The sequence below is a fragment of the Sceloporus occidentalis genome, unplaced genomic scaffold (genome assembly GCF_023333645.1).
Source record: "Sceloporus occidentalis isolate IW3139 unplaced genomic scaffold, rSceOcc1.0.p SCAF_6, whole genome shotgun sequence".
NCBI classification, from domain to species: Eukaryota; Metazoa; Chordata; class Lepidosauria; order Squamata; family Phrynosomatidae; genus Sceloporus; species Sceloporus occidentalis.
The window spans coordinates 44,454,027-44,473,518 of record NW_028316986.1 but is presented as its reverse complement, the minus strand read 5'-3'; the positions used below and the strand labels follow the sequence as shown (position 1 = coordinate 44,473,518).

At 41.2% G+C, this 19,492-nt stretch overlaps 1 protein-coding gene across 1 annotated transcript in view; it reads right to left on the bottom strand.

Annotated features, from left to right (window-relative positions):
• Positions 1-15,713, bottom strand: part of LOC149310686 (calpain-13-like) — a 101,169-nt gene extending 85,456 nt beyond the window's left edge. The window contains exon 1 of the mRNA XM_089529441.1: positions 15,477-15,713. Within this exon, the coding sequence (XP_089385567.1) occupies positions 15,477-15,698 (222 nt within the window). The 5' untranslated portion in view covers positions 15,699-15,713. The remainder of the gene's footprint in view (positions 1-15,476) is intronic.
• Positions 15,714-19,492: the final 3,779 nt, after the last annotated feature.

The following is a 19,492-nucleotide window of genomic DNA, read 5'->3' as shown; positions in this document are numbered from 1 at the left end:
TTTGGTGGGTTGATGTACTCTCCAGAACAAGAAAGTGAGTTAGCAGATTAAATGAAAACTGCTCACTCCTTCTTCTGCCAACAGCATCTTCCACCAGACCAAAAGGTTTGAGGAATATGTCTTCACAGAGCTAGTACTTCTGTTGAACGAGAGTTTCCAATTTCCACCATAATGTGTAACATGTAAAAAAGATAATTTTACATTGTTTTTTGTGGTTTTGGGGGGCAATGTAGACATGTTCTAGAAGAGGCACATAGCCCCAAAAACGCACGAAAAAAACTATGGATGCCAGCCATGAATGCCTTTTACTTCACAATTTTTACATTTCTCTTCTGAGGAAATACACCATCGCCAGGGTGAAAAAGAGCTTACTCATTGCTCATATGGGGAAAGGCATAAGTTATATTCTTTGTATTCCTATAATTCACATTCAAAATGTAGGCTTGAGTCCATGGCTGCCTGTATTTTGCCATGATTTGTAAAATGGAGAGCAATCCTAAAATCAAGAACCAAAGGAATCATAAATGTTATTGTGGCTGATAACTGCAGCCAGAAAGATAGTTGAACAGAATTAGAAAGCTAAACCAATGAAATGTTACTAAAAGTTTGTTTCCAAATGCCATGATCATTTCTGAACAAAAACCTGCAGTCAATAGCTTCTTTGAGTTTACTAAACCTAGCATAAATGTTTTCTTAAAATGGTATACTTGTAGAATAACAACACAGTCCTAACACTATAGTTGCCTCCGACTACTGAAGTTTAAAATTAAGACAAGCTCATTCTGCCAGCAAAAAATGCATTCCTTCTGGTTGATTTCCGAGATCTGCTGCCAGAGCCACTCTGCTGGCTAAGATCTGTGGGTGGCACAAGAAAGGAACTGAGTAAGACTAGAGCCAATCCCCCTCTAGCTCAAGGTGACTGACAGAGTGCCAGCACAAAGCTGAAATAGGGCAAAGACAGGCCTTAGTAACTTGTCACATTGCTAGGCTGAGTGATTTGGATTCAACACATCTTCAGCTAACCTAGCATTGGGTCGATTTGCCTTTGGCTATCTTCACTAGCTTGTATTCCACTCTAGTTTCTTTTCTCCTAGTGTAACCTGAAGGAGGTTGAATTAAGTCACCATTTTGTTCTCTCAGTTTGGAGGTGTTGGATGTGTCCTTTTGTTTCTAACTTTAAATCAAGGTGGTGGTTTTCAGTTTTAAAGCCCCCAATGGCTTAGGTTCTGGGTTGATCACAGATGACTTTCTGACCTGCGGGTTCTATTCCGTATCTAAAACCTAGCTCCATCTTTTCAAGCCAGAGGTGTTGCGGATGGCAATGATGAGAAGCAGTGGCTCCCCAGTGGCAGCATCCTTCTTATGGGTGAGTTGTATTCTAGATTAAATGTATCACTGAGGATGGACAAAAGTGTGTTGACTGTTTCCCATAATAAAAAATAAATAAAAAGAAAACCATATTCAGATATTGACTTGTGTGTTTGTTTTTAAGTATTTTCTATTCCCATTTGTTTTGTTTTTTATGATCACTGTTGTTCCTTTTCTTTTTATTTGCTGCTTTATGAACTGCTGTTATTGTTATTTACTTGATTTATGTTACTTGATTGCTGTTATTGTTATTTACTTGATTTGTGGACTTAATATGCTAAATGTTATTATGTTTTCCATAATTACTCAGTTATGCAGTTATGGGATATGTATACATAAAATGAACAAATAATAATAATAATAATAATAATAATAATATGTTTTATTTATAGACCGCTATTCCGCGATGATCATAGCGGTGTACAGTAAAATCGTAATACAATACAAAATACAGTTAAAGGAGGGAGAAGTCTCGTCCTTCAGGCAGTCCAAGATGTTGCTGGGTCTGCCTGATGGCTCCCTCTGAGGCCGAGATGACAGTTGAGGAGGGAGGGGCCTCTTCCTTCAGGCAGTCCCTGATGTTGCTGGGTCTGCCTGATGGCTCCCTCTGAGGCCGAGATGACAGTTGAGGAGGGAGGGGCCTCTTCCTTCAGGCAGTCCAAGATGTTGCTGGGTCTGCCTGATGGCTCCCTCTGAGGCCGAGATGACAGTTGAGGAGGGAGGGAAAGCTGAGAAAGGTTCAAAACACATCCATACACTTGGTGATTATGTTCTTTGTGTATTTTTCTTGTACCTGTTGACTTTTCCTTCTCACCACAAGTTTGACTGATAACAACTTTCCATTCTTCATAGTGTATACACAGGCTGGTGTTGAAACATGTATTTAAAGCTCAAAAGACAGCTAGATCTAGGTATGGTGTGATTTGGCAAAGCCTGATTTGCTCTTATACACCCATTTTTGTAAATATAATTATCAGTGAGGTGTTTAATCCAGGGCAATGCAACAGGGCAGGTGCTTGTGTTAGTTTGCTTTGGGCCATAACTTCTATGATGCTGGAATTGAGAATCAGAATATCCTGTGTTCTCTTTGAAGGTCTGGCATTAGATCACATCAGAAATTTGAGCACTCCATGTGCCTTAACACCCCAGTTTATCAGAACTGAAAGAGATTGATGGGGTTATCCAGCTGGGCCTTTTTACCTAAAGCAGGAAATTCTTTATCTACAGCATCCATAGCAATGTCACTCTAGATTCCAATACCATCCCTTACAAAAGCAAGATAAAACGGAAAAGTAATATTTTCAGGCATCATCTTTTAAAAAAATCTAATTTACTTCCTTGTCAGGCTGTCTTTAGATGGGGTGTGCAACAAACTGAAAGTTTGGTTCAGATTATGCTCTTCTTGGCCAGTATAACTATACTGGCGTAGGGGGCACTGGTTGTATAGACAGTAGTACAACAGCAGGGATAAAATGTGATGGAAGGGAGGAGGATGGCACTGAAAGTTAAAAGACAGGGCAAGTTTTTCTAGTGGTGGAAGTGTGTCTTCTGTCCTTCTTTTGCTGCTGCTCACTACTCCCTAAAGTGCCATATACTCTGTTATACCACAAAAGGATTTCAGCCCCTGATTTCAACATGTAAACCTTACGTCTGGCAGTTGACCCAATCAGGTTGCCACTCACAAGGACCTGGTATGTCATCCTAGCAACAGATAGTAGACAGATTGAATGCAAACAAACAATTGCTTTTACTTCAAGAATACTGAGTGTGTAGGGCAGTGGATACTCTTTAAGTACTAGGATATTGGGCATGAAAACCAGATGGTACTTGAATTTCAGTGCTGAGCTGCTGCAGTGAAGGAGAAGCATGAAAAATAATATTCAGTCACTGCTAAATTATTACATTGCATAATGGCAGACTCCTAAGAAAATTTAAAATTAATTAAATATTAGAAGATTTTAGCAGATCCATCTGCTAATTTAGAAAAACAAATAGCAGGTGAGGGTGCACTGGTAGTGAACAATTGCATAAGAATGATGTTTGCTCATTCAGGAGAAGTGGTCAAGGTGCGGAAAGCCTAAGAGGAAAAGGCTCACTTGAAGAAGACCAGCTGGTCCCCAAGCTCGGTGTCCAAACAGCTGTGTTACGATGTTAGAATGTTAACATAGGCAAGAAGCCTAAGAAAGAGAGTAAAGAACACTAAGGAAACACAAAGATTTGTACACTGCAAGAGAAAGATTATGAATATTTTGGTTTGGGTGAGGAGGAAAAGAATAATAAAATAAATTGAATCAGGAGCTAGGAAGGAAGAAGAAAATATTTGATTACAGAAGCCAGTTACACCAAGTCATAAGCACCAGATAATGTTATTACTCCTGGCTAACTCCCTGTCCACACACTAAATAGGAAAAGGAGGAAGCAGAGAAAGTTGTCTGTTGTTGTTTGTTTTGTGAAGCCCACAATCTCTCCTGTAAAGCACAGTGACAAGGTAAAACCTATCCAATTATTTAAAGGTGGGCTTATCAGTCAATCAGTCCTCCTTCCCTTTCCACTCTCCATCTCTCACACCTTCAGCATTTTCAGAGTAATAAAATTAAAAAGAAACTATTTTTCAATGCAGGCAGCTGGTGTTTTTGAAGTCCAAATCACAAACAAGGGCTCCTGCAGATTCTGCTCTAGTCTGGGGCACACTTCACCTCAGAAACCACTTTAACTAGTCCAAAGGGGCTATGTTCAGCTTGGGCTTCACCCGAATCTAATGCACACTCCAACTCTTTACCATCATCTCCTTTGAAATGTTCATCCCAAATGTATGTGATTGAGATTTAATGAGAATGCAGAATAAGTTTGATAGGTAACAATATTTCAGTATGAATATTTGCCTTTCTTTAGGCAAACTACATTCTGTTCCTTAGATATCAGTGTAATGGGAGACTACCTACCCCCTAGGCCTGCATTTGTGATCTTTATGCAACAGGGTCTGGCAGTTGAAAACTATGGTATGCTGAGAACTACTCTGTTCTGTACAAAAAAAAAAGAGGTATTTCCCAACATCATTCCTTTTGTTAATATTACCAAGGCATGACTTGATGTGTTTATACGGGGGTCACTGAGGGTTTAAGCCCTATGCACTCAATATTCTTGAAGTAAAAGTAGCAATTGTTTGTTTGCATTCAATCAGCTTAATGAAATGGAAACAAAATTTCCTGCTTGCAACTGCTTCATAAGAAAAGGTGTCATTGCCTGTTCAGCCAATTAAATTAGATGTAGATTTCAGCAGCAATTGATGTCTGTAAAGGTGAAGTTGCATTATGTGATGCTACCATTTGCTCTAGTTCAGCAGCTCTAGCACAAGACCTTCTGAAAGGGCATGACTCATTACAGTGAAGTCAGAATTCCTTTCCTAAGGCAGGAACAGGTGCCCCTGTTTTTGATTCTTAGACAACTGAGAGATTTGGGCTAAGCTGTTAGGATGGTCATTGCTAGGGGACATTGTACATGGCCTAGTGCCAGAGAAAGAGCAGAGAAAGAAAACAAGGCAGAAAGGTCACACACCTTCCTTCTTGACTTGAGCACCAATCTCAGAGACACCACAGAAAGGCCTTTCTCATTCGGAGCCCTTCTGACACACAACTGTTAACATTTTCCCAATCTTACCTAGCAGCAGACCCACTTTCCTTGGTCATGCTCTTGCTTTGAATGCCTCTGAAGAAAACAAGCAACCATTTTGTTGTCCCCTGCGTGCCTTGCCAGTCTCAGCTCATTCTAAACTTCATACTATTTATGCAAGCTTGGGTTACACATCTGTACTCCTCAGTGTCCCTCCTTCCACTCCTCCTACATGCTCTTTTTTCTTTTCACATCCTTCTTGAATTTGTTGGCCAGCCACATTGTCTTTTCCAGATGTTTCCCATTTTTCTTCCATGGGGTTGTTTGTAGAGCTTATCGCACACACATTTAACTCGACTGCACCCTAATGGAATGCAGCCAGGACGCAGGATGTAGGTGGGAATTATCACATGTAATTTGCTGCAAATTCTGCTGGCTGAGTACAGCCGAACTGCATCCCAGCTCCCAGGCATGCTTTGGCAGCAGCTTTGCAAAACTGGGAGCTTTCTGACTTGGCAAAGCAGCTGCCAAAGCATGCCTGGGAGCCAGAATGCACCCGGGCTGTACTCAGCTGATGGAATTGGCAGCAAATTGTGTGTTTGCATCCTGCCTGCATCCTGCATCCTGGCTGCATTCCATTAGGGTGCAGTCGGGTTAAATGTGTGTGCGATAAGCTTCTGTGGTTGTGCTTTTTTGGAACTCCTTCTGCAAGGGTAGGAATTCTTGATGAACTGATGTAGTGTAACAGTTTGTTGAACTAGGACTCTGGAAACCAGGGTTCAAATCCCCATTTGGGTATGCAAATGACTTTGGGTGAGTTACACTCCCTCTGCCTCAAACAGAGCATCTTCTGAACAATTCTTGCTAAGAAAACCCTGTGATAGGCTCACCTTAGGGTTTCCATAAGTCAGAAACAACTTGAAAACACATAATAACAATAACAGTTTCCAAGACAAAGGAAGTAATAGTCCCATTATATTCTGTACTAGTCAGGCCTCGTGTAGAATACTGCATTCAGTTCTTGGCACCTCATTTAAAGAAGGATGTAGACTAGGTGGAGCACATTCAGATAAGAGCATTGAGGATGATAAGAGATATGAAGAACAAAACGTATGAGACAGAAAAAGCTGGGCATGTTCATCTTGGTGAAGAGAAGACTGAGGGGTGACATGATCATACTCTTTGAATGGCTCAAAGGCTGCCAGAAAAAAGAAGGTGCAGGCTTGTTCTCTGTTGCTTCAGAGCATAGGACCAGGTCTAATAGTTTTAAGTTACAGAATGGTAGATTTTGATTAAACAATAGAAGGAACTTATTGACAGTAAGAGCTGTTTGACCTAGCAAAGTATCTTCAAAAAGAGACTAGACAGCTACCTGCTTTAGCTGGATTGCTTATTTTGAGCCAGGGGCTGAACTCAATGGCCTATGGGATGCCTTCCAACCCTGTGGTTCTATGACACATGAAATAATGAGCTTCAAATCAATACAAAACCTATTCCTGTGCCTTTGACAGGACCAGCTTTACTGTTCTACCAGGAGACAATATGGAGCCATTGCTTCAGGCAGTACAGGCAAGAAGAAAGGGAAGGTAACTAAGAGTTAGAGGACAAAGCTGTATATGCCAGAGGATGTTCCGAGTATATCCAGAGCTGTCCTCTGTACTGCAGGCGCAAAGTAAGATTTCTTTGTACATCAAATGGAGGTGAGCACCATCTCGTCTTTACCTCAGGCAGCAAAAGATTTTCAGCTGGCCACAGCCTTTAACAGCAGTTTCATCTACAAAAATCTGCAGGGGAGTTTTTCATGGTATAAAGATCAAAATGATAACCTATCATGTCCACAGGTTAAGGTGCTCTTGAAAAGCACAGGAGCTGGGAACTAAAAAAGTTAGCAATCGCTCCTTTGTTTAGATGTACATTACCAAACTACTCAGAATGGGACAAAAGCCCAAAGAGTTTCCTGGAAGAAAAGAGTGCTATTGCAATATCAAAATTGCATGTTTTTTTAAGTTACGTGTAAATTACATTTCTATCCTTCCTTTCACCAAGGAACAATTCTCAGGCTCACAGAGAAGAACTGGCACAAGGTCAACCAAAGAATTTCAGAGCTCAGTGGGAATTTGAACTGGAATCTTTGGAGTCCCAGTCCAGAGTCTAATCACTACTTTACAATGGCTTAGATTGTGGTCTATAAAGAGCCCCATAAATGTGAATGAGCAAATGTTCTTTAAGAGAAGGAAAAGGAAGTGATGTAGGTGGAGGAGCTGTACACAGATAAATACATCCAGTGATTTGCACCTAGTGGTGAAGGGGAGGTATGTTAGGATCAAGAAGGGTGTAAAAATGACAGTTTTTATACTCCATCCCTGTTCCCCTGAGGGGCTCCTGTTATCAAACTGGTGCTCACTTTACAAGTCAAAACAAGTTGTTTCTAGCTGTCAGTGCTGCCTGACATCTGCAAATCAAGCTGTGTTCTCTCTCTGCTTTATGCATTACCACCAGCTATAAAGATCCCAGGCTCTGAACGTAATTGGCAATTCTCTTGTTGATGCATGAGATAAAATTGAAGCCCGCTTCACTCCTCAGCTGCTATATTGGAGCTGGAACAGTGACAGTAGAAAAAAAATGTTATCTGTCACTTAAATAACCAGATACTGCATGACTCAGAAGTCACAAAACAAGCAAAAACATTTTGGATTTTAGGTGCTGTTTTTCTTTACCATCACACTGAACAGCCAAACTTTAGATGAAAAAAAAAATATATATGAAAAATCATTGAGAATAGATGCAGGCCAATACTGTTATTCTTGTAAAAAGTGAGTTGATTTAATGGTTCATTGGAACTTGCACTTATAATCAGTTTCAAGATTCTGCTAATTTGTGTGGATTTACATACCTGGTCTTTAAACATGTAAAACAACTCTTGCCTGTTACTGGACTTCAAAGAACTATCCTCATTTTATTGAGTAATCTGGGCTCAATGGGGTTTAATTTGCATTTGAATTTTTACTTTTAGACAGTGTTCAGTGCATGTTTTGTTTATTTTTTGTTGTTGTTTTTTTAAATTTTATCTATATCCTATTATTTTTTTCAGCATAGGACCTCTGGCAGCTTACACAAAGTTATAAGATAGTTAACAAGATAGTTAATACAAAATAACAACTGATAAAATCACCTACTGGCATTAGAAGATAAAGATGTGAGTCATAAAGCAATACCTCTTCATTTCTGCCCAATCCCATTTACCCTGCCACTTTCAGATAACCTATGTGACACTACAGAATTATGGAAATTTGACACCACTTTAATGCTCATGGCTTCATCCTATGGAATCTTGGGATTTGTAATTTGCTGTGGCACCAAAACCCTTTGGCAAAGAAGGCTAAGGCCTGTTATGTTACAGACTGCCAAAATAAAGCTGCTTCAGGTCTCTTTGGAGGTATGCTGTTTAAATGATGCATGCATCCGAAGAATCCGGAAGCTGCACCAAAAGCTGCACTCCGGTGCTTAGGAATGGAGTGTGGCTTTGGCGCGACCTCCAGACTCTTAGGACCCATGCATCATTTAAATAGCATACCTCCAAAGAGACCCGAAGCAGCTTTATTTTGGCAGTCTGTAACAGGCCTAAATATTTCATAAAACTACACATCCCAGAATTCCATAAAATTGAGTCATGGCAGTCAAACTGCATTAATTCTGCAATGTAGATTCAGCCTCAGTCTCTATATCTCTCTGAAAATGTCCCATTTATCATGTTTAGGAGTCATTCACATTCAAATCTCATGTGTGTGTGTGTGCGCGCGCGCAGTCTCCCATCCAAGTGCTAACCGTAACTGACTCTGCTTAGCTTCCAAGATTAGATGGAATCTGATGCCTTTGGAGTATTTTAGCCAGGAGTATTCATTTAAATCTCCCCAAGGCCAAATGTGACCTTATTACTAGGGGTGTACTCCAGATTCAGCCAAATCCCAAGGTGAATTTGGTTTATTTGGAGAGATTAAGGGAATATCTCTGGCTGTGGTCTCTTTGTGTTCAGCAGTTACTGATTTTAAAAGAGTTTAAATGAATTTACAGCTCTACACATGTAAGGGGTTTCTAGAGCTGGAAACTGTATCATTGTCTGGGATGAAAACCCAAAGATACTAACTTCTCCACCAGAAACAGTCTCTCTGCTTCGGAGCCCACATGGCACCTACTGAACCACAGAGTTGGGATGAAAAGAATATTCATAAGCATTTAAATTTCAGATCCCCGCACAAAGAAGTGTTTTGGGAAACTCTGATGGTTCTTAGAATCATAGAGTTGGAGAGACCTCAAGGGTCATCCAGTCCAACCCCCTGCCATGCAGTAACACACAATTAAAGCACCCCTGACAGATGGTCATTCAGCCTCAGCTTAAAAACCTCCAAGGAAGGAGACTCCACCATTCTCCAAGGGAGTGCATTCCACTGTCAAACAGCTCTTACTGTCAGGAAGTTCTTCCTAATGATGAAGTGGAATCTCTTTTCCTGTAACTTGAATCCATTGCTCTGGGATCTATTCTCTGAAGCTGCAGAAAACAAATTTGCTTCATATTCAGTAAGAAATCCATTCAAACAGTGCTATCATACCACTTATTAACCTTCTCTTCTCCAGGCTAAACATCCCCAGTTCTCTTAGTCACACCTCATAAGGCATGGTTTCCAGACCTTTCACAATTTTAGTCACCCTTCTCTGGACATGCTCCAGCTTGTCAACATCCTTTTTGAATTGTGGTGCCCAGAACTGAACACAGTATTCCAGGTGAGGCCTGACCAAAGCAGAATAGAGTGGCACTATTACTTCCCCTGATCTAGACACTATATGTCTATTGATGCAGCCTAGAATCACATTAGCTTTTTTAGCTGCCACATCACTCTGTTGGCTCATGCTGTGGTTTACTAGGATTTCTAAATCCATTCCCCAGATGTCCCCCATCCTATATCTGTGCATTTCATTTTTTATGCCTAAGTGCAATACCTTACATTTTCCCCTGTTGGTGTTCATTTTGTTAGTTTTGGCCCAGCTTTCTAATCTATTAAGGTAATGTTGAATTTTGATCTTGTCTTCTGGTGTATTACTATTCTTCCTAATTTGGTGTCATCTGCAAATTTGATAAGCATTTCTTCATCCAAGTCATTGATAAAGATGTTGAATAGTGTTGGGCCCAGAACAGAACCCTGTGGCACCCTACTAGTCACTTCTCTCCAGGATAGAGAGAGAGAGAGAGAGAGAGAGAGATCAGAGAGATTTTTTTTATTATTTACAGTTCAGGACATACTCTAAATGAAAAGCTTTCTGTACAGAAATGTTATTTTCTACACCAAAAACAAGTTTCTCTCTCACATAACAGCACGGTGGGCTATTTTTTGTGCAACCTCCTCCCACTCCCACAAAACAACCCATGTGTGGAGTTTTCACAGAATAAACTCCAAACTGTAACATTCTTTAAGGACATTCTTGCAGCAGGGAGAAAAATAGTTAAATTGCCCATGAGAATTAAATATATCCCTACAACAGTGAAGTGCTGTTCTCACCTGATTTTAAAGAGTCAGATGCAGAAGGCAATTCCCTGAGGCATTTTGTAAGCCAGAAAGTCCCAGGAAACATTACCCAACCACATCGGCAATCTTCAGACCCTCGCCTCCCCACTCCCAGAAGAAGCTAATGCTTGCAGAAAAGGGAGAAAGTTCTTTAAAAGCCAAATAAAAAACCATAAGGGAGTAATGCTGCCTGGGCACTCTTCTGGCAAATCTATAGACCCTGGAGATTCTGCAATTGTTGTTCCTCTTTTACTTTACCAGTAGGATATTTAGAGATAATCCTCATACAAGGTCAACAATTTCTGGGCCAGTAATTGCACTAGTCATACTGAGCTTGATCTGTTTCAGATGTATGCCAGTCATAAACCTTCCCTTGTGCATTATTGTTCTAATTGTTGTCTTTCAGTGGTGACACTAGGGAGGTGCGCGGGGTTCAGACTGCACCAGGTGACACCCTAAGGGGGCAGTGACACCACTGCTCCTCAAACACCTACCTTTTGGCAGAAATGGGCTGTGGCATTCATCTGCTCCCCTTTAAAATGCTTTAAAAGATGGTGGGAGTGGGGTGAAGCTCAGTGGAAAGCGAAAGTAGAGGCCCCAGAATTTTTTAAAATTCAAATTTCAAAAATTTAAATTAAAAAAATAAAATTGTAAATTATTTTTCAATTTTCTTTAAAAATATCACATTTTAACCAAATCTTCACTATGCATATGTAAATACACTTTGGCATTGTATATGATATTGTAATTTGAAAGTATAATTTTAATTTTGCTAGTTGTTTATGTCACAACTATTAGCATTACACACAGTGCTATATGGGAATTATGATGTGCAAAAAAGCATGGCTAAGGATTCTGTATGGTGTGAAATGGGAGGAGGTCATGGTGACACCATGAGTAATTGCACCAGGTAACATCTACCCTAGGGATGCCACTGCTTCATTTATATCTCACCTTTCCCCACAAATCTGAGTTGGGATGATGAAAACCCAAATGGAGCACAAGACCCTGCACTGGTGCGGCTGCAGTTGCATGCAAGCACTTTAGAGCCCCCCCCCCTTCACATATTCCGTTAGGGGAGATGGAAGTGAAAGTCCTAGGAATAAGCGAATCAAAGCAGTGAGCCAGGTATATTCAGCACAATCTTATAAAGCAATAGAAAGATGGAAAGAAGTGTGCTTGTGTGTCTCTCTGTGTGTAGAGAGGGTCAAACTAATTCCAGACTGTCTTATTTGAACAGACACAAGGGCATCACTAGGGAGGGTGCAGAAGTTCAGACCATACCCAGTGACACCTCAGAAGGGGGTGAACACCAAGTGGGGTGATCCCTCCTGTCTGTCCCCTGTCCCCCTCTCTCTTCCAGCCAGGACACTTCTGCCATTCATTGGCTATGGTTGCTGGTGGGGGTAAGGTGCTGCTGCCACCTGGTACTTGCTTCCAAATCTGACAGAACTGCTGGCTGAGCAGGAAAGTGAGTTACCAGCCTTTTCTGCTCAGCAAGCAGCCTCGCCAGAACTAGAAGGGGGATGCTGGGCAATACTAACACCCACCACCACCACTGGTGGGAAGGGGCTGCCTTCCAAGTCTGGTGCGATTACTGGTCATGTAGAAAAGAGAGTTGCCTTTCTTTCCCACTCATTCAGCAGCCCCACCAGAGCCAGCAGAAACAGTCTGGCTGGCAGAGGGGGATGGCTGGGGTGACAGCATGAGTTACCACATTGAGGCAACACTAACACTAGTGAGGATACTGAGCAATGCTATGGATGCAGTTTTAGACTTTCAGCTTTTTCTGACCAGAAGAAAACCCACCTTTCTTCCATTAATATCATAGCCTTACTTCAGTGCCAATAGCATAAAATCCCATCCCTGCTTTATAAATGGGAGAGAGATGCGTGTACTGTGGGGGATAAGAAATGCATGCTTGATACATGATGGTGGTGGTGGTGATGATGATGATGATATATATTTCCCTGAACCAAAGCATGTCTCCATGCCTGGTACCTTTCCTCTGTCCTAATCCATGCTTCTGTTTCAGTGATCTTGTAATTTTCAAAGAGTAATTCCACTAGTTTGTTGGCTCATTTTTCAAGATTACTAATCTTGAAAATTTGCATATTTATGTGAACCTCAAGATGGCCCTATAAACAGCTTCATTTATATACCGCTTCATACTGAACGGTGTCTAAACGGTTTACAACTATAAGCTAATTGTCCCCAACAACCTGGGTATGCATTTTAGCGACCTCGGGAGGATGCAAGCCTGAGTCGAGCTTGAGCCCTTTCACTGGTACTGAACTAAAAACCTTATGGTTTTGAGTGAGTAGCTGCAGTACAGGCATTTAACCACTGTGCCACCAAGGCTTATAAATGTAATATGGATTTTGGAAGATCCATTGAAACAACCCTATTTCACTCTAGCCAAGGATAAACATTCTTGCATGTTTTTATATCGTCCTTTTAAAGCCCCAGTCTTTTAGTGCAATTTGTCTTCTGCTTCAGTCTCTGAAATGCTATGAATGCTGCCAAGCTTCTGAAGAGTTCACCTTTGAACATTACCCTCGGTGACTCATAATTTTCATCTTAAAACTGTAGTAAGTATTATGCCCCTAGTCAAACAACACCATATTTCCAACCCATCCAGAGTTTGCCACTATTCTAGTTTTGGCAACCGAAGCTCAGTCACAAGTGCAAAGGACAGTGATGTTCGGCTCTCCTTTCTTCTTTCTCTGTCCTTCCTGCATCACTGAGAAATGCTGTTTTTCTTGGCTACCTGCTCACCCTCTCCTCTTCTGTGACATTCACTGCAGCCATGTTGACAAAGACTTAAGCAGAAGTTCCACTTCCCCACCACCACCATCTTGCCTCCTCTGTCCTTCCACCCCAAGTATCTGAGACAACAGGAAATATAGACTTCCCATAGCATGGCCTGGGAAAGAGGACACACCCCTTAACACAAACCTTCTTTAGTCATGGCAGGTGAAGCACATCTGGCAGCAAATTCTCTGCACCTGATGGATTTGCAAAACTGTTTTTTAATGTACAATGCAAGAAAGAAAGGAATGCAAACTATTTAGAACACTAACGGAGGCCTCCAAAAGACCATCCTAACCCCTTTTCCTTCTTTTTGTCCTAAAGAAGTTTAGTCTAAAGCAGGAGTGGACAAAGTGCAGCTCATGGGCCTCCAGGGTAATTTTAGGAGTTGTTGAGCTTGTGAGGGTACAGCCCTCCAAGGTCTCCTGAGAGGCCAGTGCAGCCCCCTAGCCTTCCACAGTTGCCCACCCTGATCAAGAGAGTCTGGAATGTTGATGGGTCAAAAACAACTCCAGGAACACTACCCACAACAGATTTAAAGAATGGGAAACATGACAGCACATCTCTAATTGTCAGGCCCAGCCTGGCTGAGGACTCAGGTAAGGACTCTGAGGCTGAGGTGGAGCCTTGATCTGAACTTGAGCCTCAGCCTGGTCCTAGCTCTGCCCTGAGAGCATCTGCAGAGGCTGTGGCTTTAGAAGACAACCAGGAGCCAAATCTCCTGGCAGCAGAGTCGTCTAATACTGTGGACATGGAGGAGGAGGAGCATATTCCTATCTTTAGCTAGAGACAATTTGAAAGGGCATGCCTCTGGTGCTCGAGGAGGCTTTATGAAAAACACTAGCTTATCAAGACCACCTGCACTCATGAGGACTGATAATAAAAGCCTGGGAAGGATGTCAGGGCTTTCATCAGAAGCTATCTAAGTACTCTGGAGAAAACATCTTGCATCCTGACTTCATATTGATTTCTTGGCTTGAACCTTTTGACTACGAACTGACTTGACAACACCGCTTTTCTGGAACCCTTGACCTGGACTTTCTGACTTTGCTCTTGGCTTGACACTTTAGCGTATACTCGGAGTGATTCCTGACTTTGTTTGCCTTTGCCTGTAAGTCTGCCTTTCAAGACTTATCTGGTTCCATAAATTCTGCATGTAGTCTTTTTTTGTCTTGGACTCTTTATCAGCCATTGGCTGCTTTCCCAGACACCAATGTCCATCTGTTTGTTTGGAACAGAGCTAGTCTCTCTGCATGTTCAAGACATGAACCTGGACAGGAAACTGAACAAATGTGCACAGTGAAGGTCTTCACATACATTCATATGCAGTATTGCCATCAAGCCTCAAATATATTTCTTGGAATGTTTTACCAAAATCCCCAAAATTCCCCAATATTAATTATTATTCAGTCAAAATCCCCAGAAAGAAATTAATTAAATCCCTCAGATTCCAGGGAATTCCTTGGAAATTGGCAACATTGGTCATATGTACATTGCTTCACAGACAAACATGAGAAGGCTTGGAGTCAAAACAACATGCAAAGCTCCACTCCATGTTAAAATAATGCCAGAAAAGGACTAATTACATTAAGATAAATGGTTCTATGTGCAATTAATTAGCTCACTAGGACCATAGGTCCAATCATCTTCCATTAACCTTCTACTGACATAGCTTTAGGGGAGCCTGAAAATTATGGAGATTGACACTATGAGTGCCAAGTAGTCATGTTGGCTGTATATTACTTCCAGTATTGGTGGCAATCTCTCTGTCTATCTAGTAAAGCCTCCAGTTGCCCACTACACGAAGAGAAACCTAGACCAGATATACCTTGGATCAAACCTAGCATGATTCTTCTTTTCTTTTTACCATTTTAGCTTTATCTTCCCCTTGACAGCATGGGCAGGACTTTTCATTCTTTCTCTGAATGCTTGCTTTAGAGCTAAGGCAGTATGCCTTAGTGTTTCTCAGGTGTTGTAGCAGTAAAGAACCTTGTTGTGAAGCTATTTGCATATTTCATGTGTGTGTTGCCTGGACAGCATTGCTTATGGTAAACTACAAGCTGAGCAGGTATGCTAACCTCACCTCACTAACCACAGCCAAGGGCTATTAGAAGTTTAAGAATTACTCACAGTTGGTCTCAGCCACTGTATTCGATGCAGATTGTCTTCTGTGAGCACTTTAGGGCCAATAGAACTGAAGTGTGCGGGAAATGTATCATCTTCAAAAAGTATGCCATGATTCAAGCAGTAGTCTCTCAGGCGAACAAAGTCTTGGTTCTTAAATTTTTGAGGAAAATCCAGGCTTCCTATTTTCTCTTGGCTAGGCTGTTGCTTGGGTTTCCTTTGATACATATCAGCAGGCAGATTCCAGTCCCCTTCCTGTAAAGAGGCAATGGCAAGAAGATCATTAACTGTCAGTTTTGAAGAAAGGAGCTGAACAGTCCAGTAGCCATTTTGCAAAGCTGGGGGGGGGGGGGGCACAGATTTGTAAGAATTGTGTATATGCTATCCAAATACATCTTCAGAAATCATTGCTTTGATTTTAATAGAAATAAAAAACATTTCACCATAGTGGGGAAAACTAAAACTTCACATAATCTCTTATCCAGGTGCTGTTGACAAGCAACTTCAAGGCGCCTCCTCTCTCTTATGTTTCTGTATTGAAAACCAGACCTGGACCAGTCAGGCCTTCAAAAAGATAACTTTCTTCTGTCAGGAGATAGGAGGCCTCATTATCTGGAAATTTCCAAAAAACTTGATGAAATGAGGGCCAAAATTCAATCCATCCAAATCATTATCCCATATACAATTTTAATTCTTCCCAGAGGTGATAAAGACGAAAGTACTGCAGAGCTACTGAGCTGCTCTTCAGCCTTGCTGTCTCATTAAAATCTTATGTGGCTCTGATCTCCCCTTTATCATGAATATAATCACAGATCTTTTGAAGCAAAACTAAATGATCCTGCCGCTATTTCAAAGTTCATTCACTATCAATAACCAAAAAGTCAGGTTGCCAAATTCAAAATGAATGGCTGTTAAAAATATACCTTATGATTTATGGGAACCATTTGGTTTATAAACATATTGGCATCTTCTTTGCATCACAGACTTTGGATTTCAGCTCCCAGACTCCCGAAATTGCCAGTGATCAGGGATTCTGGGAGCTGAAGTCCGAAACATTTAGCTGACCAAACTTTGAGGACTGCTCATCAAAAGGCATACTGCAACATCATTAAAATCAATAGGTTCTGGATAAACATATGGATGCAACCATGGAGTCCTTTGGCTAATTAGATGTATTCATGGTTCCTTCTAGGTATGTTAAGAAATTTCATTAAATTACTCACTCTTGGTGAGACAGGCCATCTCAGCATGCCAAGACAGCTTGTCCAGAGCTGGGTAAGCCACATGATACTTCTTGGTACCAGTGTGGGAATGAGACAACTGCTTCTTTTTTCTCACTGAGTTTTCCACAATTTGTGCTAAAGAATAATATTTTCCTTTTTGAAGTAAAGCTTACACATATACATTTGGGCAGCATTTTGGTTTGGGCAGCATTTTGGCTGCTGCATTTTCAACCCATTCTGAACAGGTCCCAAAGGCTGACTCATGTAGAGTGTATTGAAATAGTCCAAATGGGATGTAATCAAGGCATGTGTCACCATAACTAGATCTGACATCTCAAGGGATGGGTGCAGCTAGCACACAAGTTGTAGCTGAGCAAATGCACTCCTGACCACTGCTGAAACCTGGGCATCCAGGCTCAGAGTTGAGTCCAGAAGAACATCCAAGTTGCAAGTTTGAGATTGCAGGGGGAGTGTAAACCTGTCTAGCACAAGCAAAATCCCTCTTCCTTGATCTCCCTTACCACTGACCAGGAACATCTCTGTCTTGTTTGGATTAAGTTTCAGCTTGTTTGGCCTCATCTAGTCCAATACAGATATCAGACATAAAGAATCAGTAGCCTAGAGAGGTAGTGTGGTCTACTTTGTATGTCTTCAAAAAGACATTGTACAATTACAGTGGATCCTTGTTATACGCGGGGGTTTGGTTCAAAGATCCCCTGTGTATAACAAAATCCATGTATGCTCAAGTCCCATTAAATACAATGACATAGCAAAATGGCATTCCATATAAAAAATGGAAAATCAAGGTTTGATATTTGAAATGTATAATTTTTTTGAACATTTTCAAACCGTGTATGCTTGAATCCATGTATAAAAAATCCATGTATAAGAAGGGCTGACTGTATTTACCTAATGGGGCTGCTTTAGCTAGAGATTCTGCATTGGAAAGGGGTAGGACTCAATGGCCCATAAGGCCCCTTCCAACTCTGTGGAGTTTATCACAAGGGATGGGATCGCTCCCTGTCCTTATCCCGAGTGAAAGTGATTTGCGCAAATGACTTTCACATTGCAGCTGGCTGAAAAGTGCTTTTAGCCATCATGGTTAACAGGTTAAACCTTTAATACAAAAGACTGCAAATGATGGCTAAAAACACATTCAGCTGACAGCTGATAGAGTTTTCAGCCCACTGCAGTATGAAAGTGATTTGCATGACCACTCTCACTCAGGCTTCCCTGCCAGGTCAAGTGCGAAAGTCCTCCCAATGTTGGGTGGGAAGGATGGGACAGAGATGGGACTATGACATCCCATCCCTCATCTGAGCAACTCCTATGGTTCTGTGACTTTATGATTCTAGGTTGTGGTAGAGTATGTCAAGAGTCCAATGCCAGTTCATCTGGTTTATATTGGTAGAATGGGTGAAGGACACCTTTTTGGCCTTGCTACTGCAGCAAAACATCTTAAGCCAACGCTAGCTAGATAGGAAAGAGGAAGTACGTCATCCTCCCATTCAGAGCCATGAGTAGTATAGAGGAAGAAAGAAAGTTTCATTGGCCTCTGTGGTGACCCTTCTAAGCCTCTGCAGCAGCATCAGTACCAAGAGGGACTTCAGCTGTGAGAAGGAAAACCTGTAAAGAGAATTCTGACTCCTGCCTTTGAATGTTCCTGAGCAGTGGTCCCCAAACTGTGTTCTTTAAGGGATTTTGGACTTCAGCTCCCAGATTCCCAGACTATTGGCCAACATGGCTGAGGCTTTTAGGAGCTGAAGTCCAAAATCTTTTAAAGGTCACATTTGGAGACCACTGCTCTGGAAGAACTAGAATGCTTGATAAGCACTAGGAATACTTAGATTTTATTTTGACCGTTTGATTGAAATTATTTCAAAAATCAAATAACTCTGTTTCAAATATATTAGATCACCAGTACAGTGGTGCAAAACCGAATAAGAACAGCTTTACTGTTGCACCATTCTTTTTAAACCACCCGCTATAGTTTTATCCTCTCAAGCCGAGTTCTTGCACTTTCTCACAGTGTACCTTTAAGGCCTTTTACCATATCATATCTGGCAACTGACAAGCAGCCTGTCTAGAAGGATTATTAAGCTACTGGTCCTGCATTTTGCACTTTTAAAAAAGGAATAGCTATATATCCTTCACAAACCTGCATGCATGTCTGTGTACACTTTTTAATTAAGAGTGTTTCCTTCTTTTTAAAGAGGAAATCAGATGAAATTCAGAAATAACCTTCGACTGACACACAGAGCAAAAACTCTTTTCAGCTTCCATTTCTTTTTATAATGGAAATAAATCTTATGTAATGTAGCATAACATGACAAGAGAATGGTTTTCCCTTAACAAATACTCATTTGCAACCATGCTCAAGCCCACTGCATGCAAAGATCTATTTCCTGTAACAGTGTTCCAGCAAAACTGATTACTAATTCCACAACTCAAATTAAAACTAACAGAGCTTGAAGGCTGGGACTGACACATTCGTTCATTCTTTGTTCTCTCTCTCTCTGCTGATGGAGAACAGCAAGAGTTTTTCTCCTGTGAGCGTGTGTGTTTAATTACATTGTTTAACACAGTGGGAATAATTTAGCAAGTGGAGTGAAGAAAATAAGGCACTTAGCTATCCTCCGTTTTGCAGAACAGCCTTGTCAGCTTCACAAAGATGGTGTTAAGGTACGGAGATGGACAAATGTAGAAGCAGTTGTTTTGCATGATTTAAAATTCACTGCTAGGGAGAAGGAGGCACATCACAAAGTATTGTACGTATCTCTTATGATGCTTGCATGTTAT